The sequence below is a fragment of the Dermacentor albipictus genome, chromosome 1 (genome assembly GCF_038994185.2).
Source record: "Dermacentor albipictus isolate Rhodes 1998 colony chromosome 1, USDA_Dalb.pri_finalv2, whole genome shotgun sequence".
NCBI classification, from domain to species: Eukaryota; Metazoa; Arthropoda; class Arachnida; order Ixodida; family Ixodidae; genus Dermacentor; species Dermacentor albipictus.
In genome coordinates this window covers 413,188,322-413,202,012 of record NC_091821.1, presented here as the reverse complement: position 1 = coordinate 413,202,012, position 13,691 = coordinate 413,188,322, and the positions used below count along the sequence as shown (strand labels likewise).

Below are 13,691 nucleotides of genomic sequence, written 5' to 3'. Positions count from 1 at the left end.
TCACTCCGTCATGATCTCTTCTCTGTCGCACCCCTTTTACACAATCCCGTTTCCTAGCTGCCATGGTAGCCCTGTGGCTACGGTGTTCCACTGCAGAATTCCAGGTTGCAGTTCTGATCCTGGTTGTGGCAGCTGCACTTTGTTGAGGGCGGAATGCGAAAATGCTTGGGTACTTCGATTTAAGTGCACGTTAAGGAACCCCAGGTGGTCAAACCTAATCTGGAGTCCCTCACTACGATTTGCCTCATAATAAAATCATGGTTTTAGTCCATAAAACTCCTGAATTTAATTCATTTTTATTTTCCTCCTCCTCTTTTGTCAGTCTAGCCACTGCAGCATCGAAACCCATAATGATTTGCAAAGGAAGACAAAGGAGAAAAAGATGCGCGTCCAGCATGCCTGCTCGAGATAGGAGGCCATCTCCTTCTCCAGGTCCGTGCGGTTCCAGGTGCGCAGGCGCGCATGCAGTTGGCACTGGCGTTCCAGGTCGGCAGTGCGCTGTGCATGCTCCTGCTCTAGCCGCTTGCGCTCAGCCTCCAGGCGCTCCCTCCACGTCTCCTCCAGCAGCCGGATCTCCTCGTGGTGCTTGCTCTGCTGCTGCTCCCGCTCGGCTGACACTGCCTTGTTCAGTGCAGCTGCCGCCTCGTCCTTGGGCACGCTCCGTGACTGCACGTAAGCAAGATGATGTCAGTGGCTGCACTATACTGGGTCTACACCTCACACTTTATCTGTTGTTAGACCAACTGTCAAAGTCGCAGTGTGAGTGGGACCTTCCACTAGAAGGGCAGCAGAATGCACAGGTACAAACGAGAACATTACATGGGGCTCGCGTTGACTTTCTTCAAGCATGTGTAATTTTTTTTTAATACATATTATTCTGCATCTCCTTGGTCAGACCAAATGTTTCTTTTAATGCTATTCTTTAATATCCACTGAATAGATGGAAGAGAAAACAAAAAACAAACAAACAAAAAGCCATGGACTTGTGACTCATGCCACTCGAAGCTGCACTGAAGGCCAGAGCGTTAGATAAGCTGCCTCTTCTTTCTCTGCCAGAGCTTTCTCTCCTAGAGATAAATAAAAACCTGATTGATTAGCTCCGCCACCTTAGGCCCCAACAACCAAAACTGCCGGACCATTCTTTTTAATAAAAGTTTATTTTCTTTTTCTTCTTCTTTGATTAGCTGGTTGTTTGATTGACTGACACTACAACCACGTAAAAGATGTCTGGAACTGAGTACCAATCTTATCTGCCCAGCTGAGCTAGCTTTCGAATAGCCAGGCAAAGCAGCGTAGACTGGCATGCAAAGTAAGCCACAGATCTGTCAAACTTAATCCTGATGAAGAGTACTGCAGTAGATTGAAGAGACTTGAGACTAAGTACAAGACAGAACTGTGGCCAAGCAAGTACGCAAGTTCAGTACAATGTTAGCTTCCTGAGTGTTAGCGTCTATCCGAACCTAATGGCCTTCGTCAGGCCTCCGATTAGAATGCCTCTCATCAAAAAGAGTCATACTAGACTAATGCTTCTGGCTTAGTTCAGTTCCCATTCTATCAGTATTTTTTGCAAGTTTGGAAAATATGGTGCATAGCTGTGCAGTGTTCAATGTGTCAGACAGGAAAGATATCGTACCAGGGTGTCCCTGAGTGCAAGCACCTCCGATCGAAGTGCCTCCTGAGCATGAGTGTGCAGTTGCTGGGCTTCGTGTAGCCGGAGTTGCAACCGCCTTGAGCTGCTTTCATGTGCTTCCCGTGCGCGAGCCAACTCCTGCTTTAGGCACTCTCGCTGCTCGCTCCAAGCACGTTCCCGGCTCACCAGCTCTTCCTCCATTGAGCGCAGCTTTTCACGCAGTGGAGACACCTGGGATGTGCCAGGACTTAGCATTTCTTCATGAAAACAGCATGCTACAGCTCAGCTACAGTGATAAAAAAATATGAAGAAAAGCACACTAGTCTGAGGGCACGATACCTGCTATCTATCTGGTCATAAGGCATGAATAGCAAAGCTCCCATTCATGACACAAATGCCAGTGAGCTTTTTGTTCACTGCATGCCTTGCACATCATTTATATGTATTATTTTATAACAGACTTTTTTTTATTTTTTTCTCATGGGCTGTCACAGCTAGAGGTAACACAAAAAAAGCACACAAGAGTAATATTGGCGCCTTAGAGAGAGAGAGAGAGAGAGAGAGTTGTTAGTACCCGTATGCTACACAAATACGAAAATGAGGTCAAATGCATATATTCTTGCAAGGACAACAAGCACTTTAAAAGCAAACAGATATACCCAATGAATATCACAGCACACACACTTTGTCAGTCACCCACAGTTCTGAGCCTTGTACTGTACTGGATAAGGGTAGTTGTGCAGGAAGAGAGAGAAAGAGGGAAAGGAAAACAGGACAGGAAGAAGGAAAAGTTATCACCCAAGCAATCTGTAGATATTGCAAGATATTGTAGACAGGCGATTACTTTTTCACTGGAAATTTCTGCACCAAAATAAACTGCACCAAATAAATATTCCTGCTGTATATATATGTGTCTGCATCTGACTATTCGTATTCAATTCATATTCGAAAAAGTTGTTATTCACCCACCTTTGCTTTTAGACTTTTTGAGTTTGCAGACACACATATTTTAAATTTATTTAACTCAAAATTAGCAACAGTAGTATTACTGAGAATGTTCTTGCGATCATGAAATCCATTATTAAAGGTTGGTGGGCTGCTTGGCTGCTGGCAACGTAGCTGCTGATGACGTGGAGAAAGAGGGAGCAAGCAACTTCTTTTACTGTTTTTGACACGACATTTTCAAACTCCCTGTTGCATGCAGTAGAAAACATACGGCTCACATGTTCACAGGAGCCTTGTCTACAGATTGGCAACATTTCCTGGCAACATTTCCTGGCAACATTTCCTGGCAACATTTCCTGGCAACATTGGCAACATTTCCAAGATTGAGTTGGTGCTTGTGGGGATGCGTGACTCTCATGTGTCTCCTGATATGTTGTTTTCCCGCATAGCTCCAGTCTCCTGCAATCCGTCTTTGCCACGTGGCCTGCGTGATGCCCGCGGCAGTCGGTCTGGTTGAGGCGCAGTACAACAGATGGCGCGAGTGTTGCACTGCGGCAGGGTTACTTGGGTGCATAAAGGAGAAGGCACTTCCTGTCTTTGGTTCGGCACAGCAGGCAGTGCAGACGTGCTGCGCGTGCGCCGATCCATGCTTCTGCGAGACTGTCTCGCATGGCCGCCTTCGAACGCGCCACCGTTCGTGTGACCGTACACGCGAACGACCAGGCGTTGGGATCCAGCATGGGGCAAACATATCTACTCAATATCCAGTCGCGGTGAGTCGGACTTCCTAGATTTGTCGTACGCCCATCGGCATGTTTTGGGGATAGCAACTCGGCTAGCAGGCATTGATCTATGAAAGGGGCAATAAATGCCCTTGTGACTGTTTGCACTACTGTGTTGTCGTTCCTTTGTCCCAAGAGCACGGGTGTGAGAACCCCACATGCTGCAGCAGAAGGCCATGCAACAGATGTACAGGTCGTACACAGGACTGAGGGTAACACCAACTGGCCCAACCGTGTTCCTTACTGGAGGTTTAGGTTGTAGCGTTTCCACTGATACTTATAAAAGAAAAAAAAGAAAGAAAGAAAAAAAGAGACAGAAAGCATAAGAAATGGAGTAAAAATGTTATGCCTGTTATAAAGGAACAGGCTGCTTACCTGTGCATTGACAGCCTGGTGCAGGGCTTCAATTTCTTCATCTCGCTCCTGCAGCAGTCCTTGCAAATCGGCAATGTTCTGCTTTTGCTGCATGAGATAGGGAGTGGAACCAATAATTTATGAGAGAGAAAGTGCGTGAATGACGTCGTGCAGCATAATTCTGCTACAAATCTGAGGCTTTGACTGCACTAACATCTCAACTCCAGCACAGCGACTTCTCACACCCAATTTCTTGCAATTACTTTGTTGACATGATGCTGTGCCAACTAGCTCAGCCTCAGATGTTGGCTGTACATTTCACCTACAACGAGCATGATGCCCCCTCCAGTGTCCTCTTTAAAACCCTTACTGTAATCTTGTTCACACAATTTGCAGCAATCACGGATCAGCACTGCGTCTTGTCTGCTCTTGCACGCTCTGCTTATTGTGATGTTCTTGCTGACAAGTAGCCAAGGCACTCAATTCTATGACCAGACAAGAAACCTGTTTTGTGGGGAAGAAAAGCTATAACCTTGCTTCCAGTCTTGTGCCAACAGTGTACACTCTTTTTGTGCTTCACACGTGAATGCAGATCTTTTTTAGACTGTTTGAGCAACTCCCTTCACTGAATGCTTCACACCTGCCCGAGTAGACTACAGATATGAGTGGGAGCCCAGATTTACATACAACAGCTAGGAAAAATATATACAAAAGACCAATATGCACAGCCCTCATGACAGTAATAGTCTGACACACTGTGTACACTCGTATAAAGGCTGCAAATTTTTTTTAATGGTCTTGATGAGGTCTGTTACACAGGGGCAGGCCATCTTGTACCAATTCTTCTGGCTGTGTGTAATCCCCAGAATCTCTTTGTATGAAAAGAGCGAACATCACCGTTTTCATAATACATCTGTTTCTTCATGCGTGTAGGCTATGCAGGTCTCGTCCTCAAAGCGTGTCTCCACTGCTCAGACGTGGCTCAGCAGCGCATTTGTGGATACAGTCGTCTTCCGTGCCATCTGTGGCGTTAGATATTCCTTCGTCTTTATTGCTTCATATTACCGAAGACACTGCACGTCACGTGCTCAGAGTCCAAGAGCAAACAACTTTTCATTCTTGTCCTTCTTTTTAATACTGGGTTGCCACGCTAAGGGTTCAGCTCTGACTCTAGTGCGTGGCCTTTACTCAAGCGTATACGGTAGCTGTATTAGTAGTCTATAAATGCACTTGTTTAAGGCTACCATGCATTCTGAGCTCATAAGAACACAAACATACTCTTCTGTTACAGAAACTTCATCCTCTTAATAAATGTGGGATTATATTTGGTGCTAAGACAGACATCCATGGGAATATGAAGTCATGAACTAACACTAACGGAGCCTGTTGTTTTGGCTGAATGCTCACTGAGAAAAGCTGTCCATACTGCATCCCAACACATTGTGGCTGCTATGGCCAGCAGCTGAAAAGTATTACAGTCTAAGTTCACATTGTGAACTATCATACCCAACACAAATAAAATATCTTACTACGCTCGACTTGCTACCATTTATAGTAAAGCAGGTAGGTTCCTGTTGCATATATAAATAGCGGCCACTCCTGTATTAGCTTTAACAAGAAATAATTCAGTGCAGCCACCCTGGTCTGTTAATAGCATTACACATTTATAAATGCTTCTTAATACATGGCATCGCGATCAATTCTGTAAATAAAGAAATGATTATACATGTGTGTTAGGTGCTAGGAAATTATTATGATAGCAGACCACTGTTTTCAAGAGAGCAGTGTCTAATGACTGGAACTAAAATGACCAAGAGACTGTTAGATTCATGGTTCACTCACAGCTGCATACCTGTCTACCTTCGAGCTTTAATTTTCTTATGTACGCGGACACCTGTGGCAGCAAACTTGTAACAGAAGGCTGACAGGCAGCACATTGTCTTTATATAACAGTGACTGCTTTCTGTCATTTTGCTGTTGCCAATTTGGTCTGAATAAACATGTTTGAAGCAAGTACCTCTCTGCCTTATCATGACTTAAGTTGCCAGAAGAGGGCAGTACAGGTACCACCACATTTTCTTCTGTTATACACAGGAGTGTAAGCGGGCATGAGCAGTTTGGAGCATTTTAGCTCAGCATGGTGCTGAGCTAAAGCACAAGTGCAATTCCAAACATACGTACAACTGCTTTATTGTCTACAAACTGGCTATACACACAGTATGCTGATGGTGCAACAGTCATGGTTGCAGCTCCTGTAGGCCCTAGAGCCAGAGTTCTCTCTAGTAATTTTCATAGGAAACTCTGTAGACCAGCCCCTGTTTGTGGACCCCTGTTTACGTACATGTGGGCATGAATTTATTTTTCCACAATTCAGACGTGCATAAGGTGTTCAAATTAGGAACAGCGGCATTGTTTGTGCGATGATACGTAGCCTGTGGGCATGAATTTATTTTTCCACAACTCAGACATGCATAAGATGTTCAAATTAGTAACAGCGGCATTGTCTATGCCATGCTACATAGCGTGCAAGCCTGCATGCAACTTCTCTTGAAGGAACAAGTTCAGAAATTCTGTGTGAATCTTGACCAACAAATTGTATCCAAAACTAACACTGATTTCACTCTGGCTTGCTGGCGGACAAGTACTACTGCATCCGGATTGTGCCTTGCAATGGCAGGATCCCATGCATCAAAGGCTGTTGTGTTTTTAGTGACGACTCCTATGAATCAAGGGCTCAAGTGCTCTTAGTGATAAAATCAATGCCTACCTCATTTTGATATTTGCAACCTCACTTGACTTCCTCCCTCTTTACCTATAGTTTTACACAGGTACCTAATTGAATTCCATGTGATCACACATAATAAAAAACTCAGTGCCCTTCCACTCTGTGAAGAAAGGTGACCAGTGAAGCTGTGTGTGTGGGGTCCCTTAATAGCGAACTGCACCTCCACCACGGGTCGGCCTGGTATTGCACTATCTCCGGGATGGGCTCACGTATGGGGAGTGCTTAACGCTTGCTTCACCTCTGCTGCGGGTCGGCTCGGTATTGCACTATCTTTGGGATCGGCTCATGTATGAAAAATTGTTGGTCTACGGGTGGACTTGATCCACCAGATCCTAGCCATAGACAGCTTCGCTGTAAGAAAGACCAGATCTCTGCTTATAATTGACAGCAGATGTCCACCACCTCTGTGTGAGATAACATACATATTCTTGCAATCTTCAGTGAATGAAAATATGCTGTTCAGCCCCAAAAAACAATGTTACGTTATAGCACATGCCACTTTTGAAGCAAATCAATTATTCTAAAGCATTGCCTTTGCAAGTGCCTTTCCCCCATTTTGAAATGAAGCCTAGTTATAGCAATGGGAGGAACATTGGACAGTCAGACACACAGACTGCTGAAAGCAAATATTAAAAAAAAAGAAAATAAAAGAAAACCTCAAAGGGCAACTCACCAGGTCTGGCCATTTTGAGCTGACAAGCGCAGAGCATCCAATGCGCGCTAACGATCGTGTTTGCAAAGAATTACATTGCTATGCGGCACAGAAAGGTCAGAAATTTTAATCCAAACACCATATTCCCTTTCCCTCGCAGCGACTGCACTCCAAGCCTGACGGTGACATACTTGTGTCCCTGCGCCTACGTACTTGTGTCCGCAGTATGACGTTGCTCGTGGTGACACGTGACTTCGAGAATTATTCAAGGCAACATCTGTTATTTGTGTGATCTGTTGCTTGAATTGACGAATTGAAGTTTAGAGAAATAATAAAACACACAAACGGAATGTCTGTGTTTTTTGTTTTACTTCGCACCGAAGCAAGAGAGATGTATTTCTGTTTCATCTGCTTGTTTCCACGGTCATGCAATCATGTGCGCAGGTACCGAAACTATGCCATTTTCTACCGTGTTCCAACGCGTGATAACGCTCTGCGATCCACTTGTTCTGTCTCAGTATTCATGAAGCACTGAATTATGCCGCTAGTGTTGTGTCCCCGTCCACAGTGCGCAAAATTGTCCACTGTGCGAAACGAGATAATCACAACAGCTCAAGCGCAATACCGTCAGCAGAAGTGGGCAGTGCCGGGAGAACGCAGGGAAGGAATTTCGCTTGCAGAGGCTAGACGGTTCGAATGGAGAGAGTGTCTCGCATGGCAGCGGAGCTTGCCTGCTGAAATCATGGGATGGCGGCACTGAAATATTTCTATCTCGGCTATTAATGAGCCAATTTGATTGGATTGGATTGGAGCAAACTTTATTTGTGCCTCCGGTGGGCACTCGTGCGCCCCTACAAGGGCCTACGTTATCTACAAGGTTGCCGTTACTTGGCGCAGGTCTCCGCTCGTAAAAATTTTTGTGGCAGGACACTCCCTAGAGGACACGTAACAAATTCCAGCGTATAACCAAAATTTGCTACGAGACCTGGTGGGGGGCTTTTTAAGTTTAATAAGCAAAACAACGTTGAACTAGCATTAAGCAATATAAATTTCCCAGATGCTGATGAAGAGTTATGCAGTCTAAGCATCTTTCTATAAGGTGCACAATGGGTGAGTAGCAAACAAGGAACAGGTACTAACAAGTATAATTGGTACACTAAATTTTTCTGAACAATATCAAAATGGAGGGGTTATTTGCACTGACAGAGCAGATGTAAAAAGGCACTCCAAAAGAGCAACACAAATTCAATGTAAGCAAGAAACCGTGTAAACATACATACACATGCAGAAAAACATGTATGCATGTTCACGAGCAAAACTGCAACAGCCACTCCAGAAAAGTGAGCAAATTAGCATTCCTTGAAGTAGAGGTATCATGCGGTGAAATTCGAAGAGCCCTCCACCGAAATGACCCAATGCTTCCCAGAGTAGGGCCCGAAACCACAAGAAGCCAGGTGAAGTGAAGAGAACCCAGAGATAGAGACACATGACTGCAAAACACTTTATAATCTTACCGTGGGTAACATGACTGCCTCTGCTGTTTCTGCGACAGGCTCGTCCTTTAGAATTCGAGAACGGGTGGGATGAAAGGAAGATGGCCAGTTTATAACAGTAACCGTCAAATTGCATTCAAGCCTGAAGTATCAAATCATGATGATAGCAAAAGTTATTTCATGACACATAGGCTAGGGAGCCTTAGATGTTTATTGTAAGAGTGAGAATATTACATCAAACTGATTATAAATTTTTGAAGAAAAAACAAATTACACTGATCCCACGCATTGTGGGAATATATGTTAATGCGAAGCATTTGCTGCACAACGCGTGTTATGAAATGTTTTAATGTTTCCATTTATGTGAACTTAACTTTTGGTGCTGGGACTCACTAAAAGTAATTTAGGGGCAGTCTGATGTATACATTCTAAGCACCCAGTTATGGTGTATCCACACGACGGGCGGCTCCGCGCAAATCTGTGCCGCGGACGCTTATTCCGCCGCCCGTCCGGCTGCGAAGCGCATCCAGACGACGGACGGACTGAGCAGACGACCGCGCCGGAAAAATAAAGATGGCCGCACTGCCCGAAGTGACTGCCACCGCCTCGAACCTGTCAAGTTGTCGTCGTCCACTGTGTGGCCCGTATATTTCAAACTGAGCATTGTATTTGGCTTAAATTTGTGTCCAGAAGCTTCGACAGCAATGTATTCACGATGAGTGGGCACCGTTTCCAAAAGCGAATCTCAGATTCTCGGCGTGTAGGCTTAGAGTGGTTGTATTGGCTGAACATGGCCTCGAAGATGTTGCGGCGGCCCGAGCGGATCTCAGTGGCCGTAAGTTAACATGATTGCTTGTTTCTACTCACTCTAGATGGCGCCATCGGTGTAACAAACACTTTGTCATAGGTGTTTTTCACTCTGAATGAAAATGAAGATCGAAAGGAAACGACGGTTGGCCGCAATGGCTGTTGTTTTGTCCGAATTGGACACAAATGGTATCATCAGCGATGAAGCCGTTTCAGAAAGATGCCAAAGCCGCGCTTGTTGCCAGACTGTAGAGCATGCTAGGCTGAATCTGCAGCATTCGACCCCCAAAATCCGGATGCGAAAAATAGCTCGGCATTTTCCGTCCGTGGGGGTCGCGGATGACGCGCGGACGGCACAAATCCGTGACGTGTAGTCACGTGATGCGCAGTCCGTCGCGAAAAAGATGGATTTCGTCCGTCGTGTGGATCCACCATTACATACTGCACGATTGTGATGTGAACTTCCACAACATGACGCGTAGAGCACGTAATGCTATCTTGGGTACAATGCACAACACATCGGTGCAATGACAATCAGAGAACACCTCCATAAATACGCACAGTGCCAAACTAGACCTGTCATCTGTTGTGTACAAGAAAGAACAAGGGAGGGAATGCTTGATGCCACTTTCAAACTTTTGCCTACAATTGGTCTTGCAGACACAGTGCACAGGCTGTGATTAAGGGCATGTCTAACTCCACCTGGAGTACAAAGCATGATGCATCATTTCGGAGAGAATTAGGAAATCCTCGCATGCACAATGCATTGCTGAAGTAGACACAACAGCTTCTGGGTGTTGCATAAGGTCTGAACTGGACCTATCCAGAAAGTGGTACAATCTCACATAACGTCTCAAGGTGCTAGCTGCTGCAAGAAAAAGACGGAGGAAACTGGCCTGCTCTCACATTTGTAAGTAAACTTTTGCTGTGATATGCAATGCACACTTCCAGCATTTCAATGTGCCAAGCATCTCAAATGGGCAAAGACGACAACGACAACCTAGTGGGCCGAACGGAATACACTTTGACGAGTGGCAGTGGGGCGCTAACCTGGCCCACTGGGAAAAAGAATGAGCAAAACCAGACATGACGATCTTGGTGCTCTCGTTGTGCAGTGGATATAAGTAAGCAAGCTGTGGAAGGCTGCAAGAAATAACCATGAAAACTAACACCAATGAACTTGGTGAAGAACAAGCTAAAGCCCATAGATGAAGCCTGCATATTCAGCAGGCTACCTTGCATCGATCCAATGGGAGCTGATGGAATAATAAACTTCAGCAAGCACTTGCCAGTACTTTCCTCCCTGCAATGAGCACACCTGTATGTTGCCCGTCTGCATGCATATGCATAGTGGCTGGCCAAACTGGGCACAAATGGTTCATAGCCCTTCTTTTTTTTTTCTTCTTAGGCAAATTAGGAGAAGCGTTCATTGCAATGTCTTGGGAATGTTGTGATGAATGTAAGTAGCATAGGAACATGAAAGCGCTGACAGTTCTCCCTTGAGAAAAAGTTTCATATTTTCAGTGGTGTCGTGAGTGGCTACAGTCGCGCAGTCTACTGGACGAAGTGTGCAGAAGAAAATTAGTGACGTCTTTCAACAAGTACCTTTTAAATTCTTGTTAAATAAGGTTTTTTTTTTTGTGCTTAGCCTGCCATACTAAGAGTGGTGCGGCGAAACTTTACAACAAAGTGGCCAGTATAACGAACAATACTGGAGGTGCCATGCACTTTGTTATAAAGGCACTTTATTACATTATCATTATTATTTTGATCATTAGAATTATTACCGAGGCAGCAAGTGAAGTTGCCTGGCCACAGATATATAGAAGAGCCACAGAGATACGTCCTAATAATTTTTCGCATTATATGTCCATCTCTTAAAATTAATACTAGAATGCATGGAAATTGGTCTATGCCACAATACCTGTCAAAGCAGAGCTCTGAAGTAAGACAGCACATTGTAATGTAAAACTGCAAAAATAAGCATATAATAACTAAAGGAAACTAAAGCCTACTACTTGCTGACAGCAAAAAAAGCAGGACCTTATCATAACTACACAAACGTATAAGTAAACATGAGGCACAGAACCGACTCTCTAAGAACATTAATCTATGTCAAAACAGGCAAGTGCTTTCAAAAGATGGCTACTAAGTACAACATTAAACATTTGCCTTTCTCCCCCTCTAAAAAAATAAATGTCGCAGAAATCTCTCTCACAAAACTCTTTCCCAACTCATTTTTATCTAGACAACCTTAACCAGACATGAAACAATAAATGCTAACAAAACAACAACACCAATGAAGAAAAGTCCACATATGCAAAAACAGAGACAGAGACGGTAGATGCAGGCCTGACCTTTTGCCTTGATTTTCTGCGCTGCCCTCGAAACACTTCCGTCCAATCACAAAACATAGTTCTCCATTCCCTGACTGTCTAGCACATGAATATGCAATGTGCTAATGCTACCTTATTTAATGTGTTTCTTATGGTGTTAAAACCCGGCAAACTGAGAGGTTTCCAAGAGACCTCCACGTGTTGGCTCAGACACACAACAGATAGCAGTCGGGAACGTGAAAGGCAACCATGGGCAAGACTGATGCAAGGTGGGCTATTTTGGGGCTGCTGGCCCTATGCCCCTCGTCTGCGCCCAATTTAGCCGGTAGGTGGGGGAGAGGGGGTTAAGGTTGGGCAAGGAAGCATAACATGTGCTTCAAGAAGCTGAGGCAGGTCACTGCATGCAGACATTACAGACGAGAAGAATGTGCACATTCCCAGAAGATCAATCGTTGAAGTAAGTTACTGAAATTATTTGAAAGATCTCGCTTTTTCCAGTGTTTATGAATGATCAACATGATTCCTGCCACTTTTAGGTCACTGAAGGGTGCCCCTTTCTTACTTCAACATAACATGAATATGCATATGCCATGGGTGCTGAATAAGTGACGCAAGAACTATTCTTTCAATGAATGTTGAATTTTATGAAAGTAAAGACTGCATTGATGCATACGTATGACCATGGTCACCTGAAAGAAATGTTACTTCTCAATGCAACACACAAAGTGATGTTCAAGGGTGTGTGATGCACTGTTTATCCATTTCTTATATTGGCATATTTTTCTCGAACAGATTCTGCAAAATTAACATCAGAGATCTGCAAGAACTGTCAAACTGTATTGTGAATTCACAATATTTCTGCAAGGACAAAGTCTAACACGCCATAAAATGAACATATAATTTAAGTGGGTGGTTTTTAAAGTAGTGCCAGTATCAATTATTGCGGAAATGATGCTGCAAGTAAAGAAAGAGATAGAGATGTTGTGCTGGAGTGTTTCATGTCTCGAAACTTCACAGTGGATTACAACAAGGGATGCCTTATATAGTGGAGGGCTCCGGATTAATTTTGACCACCAGGGCATCTTTAACATGCACCCAGAGCACAGGATACGAGGCGTTTTTGCGTTTAACCTCCATCAAAGTGCAGCCACCATGGCCGAGATCCACCCGTGTTGCACTGATAAGCTTGAAGCTAAACATTTCGACAGAATTGCCTGTCTGGTTGGGAAATTGATTCCCACTGATAAGCTTGCGTTCAGCAGCGCAATGCCATAGCTACTAGTGTGAGCCAGGAAAACGTAACAAAGTGGAACGCATCAATGAGGTTCCCGCTCTATTTAGAGGGCTTTACTGGAATGCGCTAATGGCTGCCGATATTGAGAGAAAAGACTGGGGACTTCTGAGCTTGTGCACATTATTACTGGACCGGCCACTGCTGCATGCCGAACGAATGCAACTACCCTTACCTGGATGTGAAATTTAAAGCTTGGTAATATAAAAAAAAATTGCAGTTGTACATGCTCAACCAATGCTGTTCCATTGCCACAGCCATTACAGCCTAAACAATTAATGAATTCATACCCAAAGGACACCATGTGAAGTATCGCTGCAAGGTAGGCTCGTGCCCAATGATCATGCAATATATGTAAATGAATGACATATCAGCCAGTCGTCCTCCCAACTTCCTTTTTGCACACACAAACACTTCAGGTGTGATGAGCTGTAGGTGAACATGAGGCGATGGTTTTGTGGAAACGCATAACACTTCATATCACTGAACTTACTGCCAGTATGTGGAAACGGTGTCAAGACCTTAGAAAAAGCGCAAGGTATTGAGGTCCTGTGCTAATATATGTGAACAGAGTAATTCATAATTATGGAACTAGGATGACCCTACACAGTCCCTG

The 13,691-nt window shown here is 44.4% G+C and overlaps 1 protein-coding gene across 13 annotated transcripts in view; it reads right to left on the bottom strand.

Annotated features, from left to right (window-relative positions):
• Nucleotides 1-303: 303 nt before the first annotated feature.
• LOC135913055 (rootletin-like) overlaps nt 304-13,691 on the bottom strand; it is a 308,691-nt gene continuing 295,303 nt past the window's right edge. For 12 of the 13 annotated variants that reach the window (XM_065445705.1, XM_065445717.1, XM_065445710.1 and 9 more), the window contains 4 exons: nt 8,663-8,707; nt 3,733-3,819; nt 1,634-1,861; nt 304-666 (listed from right to left, as the gene is read on the bottom strand). In XM_065445705.1, the coding sequence (XP_065301777.1) occupies nt 319-666; nt 1,634-1,861; nt 3,733-3,819; nt 8,663-8,707 (708 nt within the window). In that variant the 3' untranslated portion in view covers nt 304-318. The remainder of the gene's footprint in view (nt 667-1,633; nt 1,862-3,732; nt 3,820-8,662; nt 8,708-13,691) is intronic. The other variant, XM_065445709.1, reaches the window with a different exon arrangement.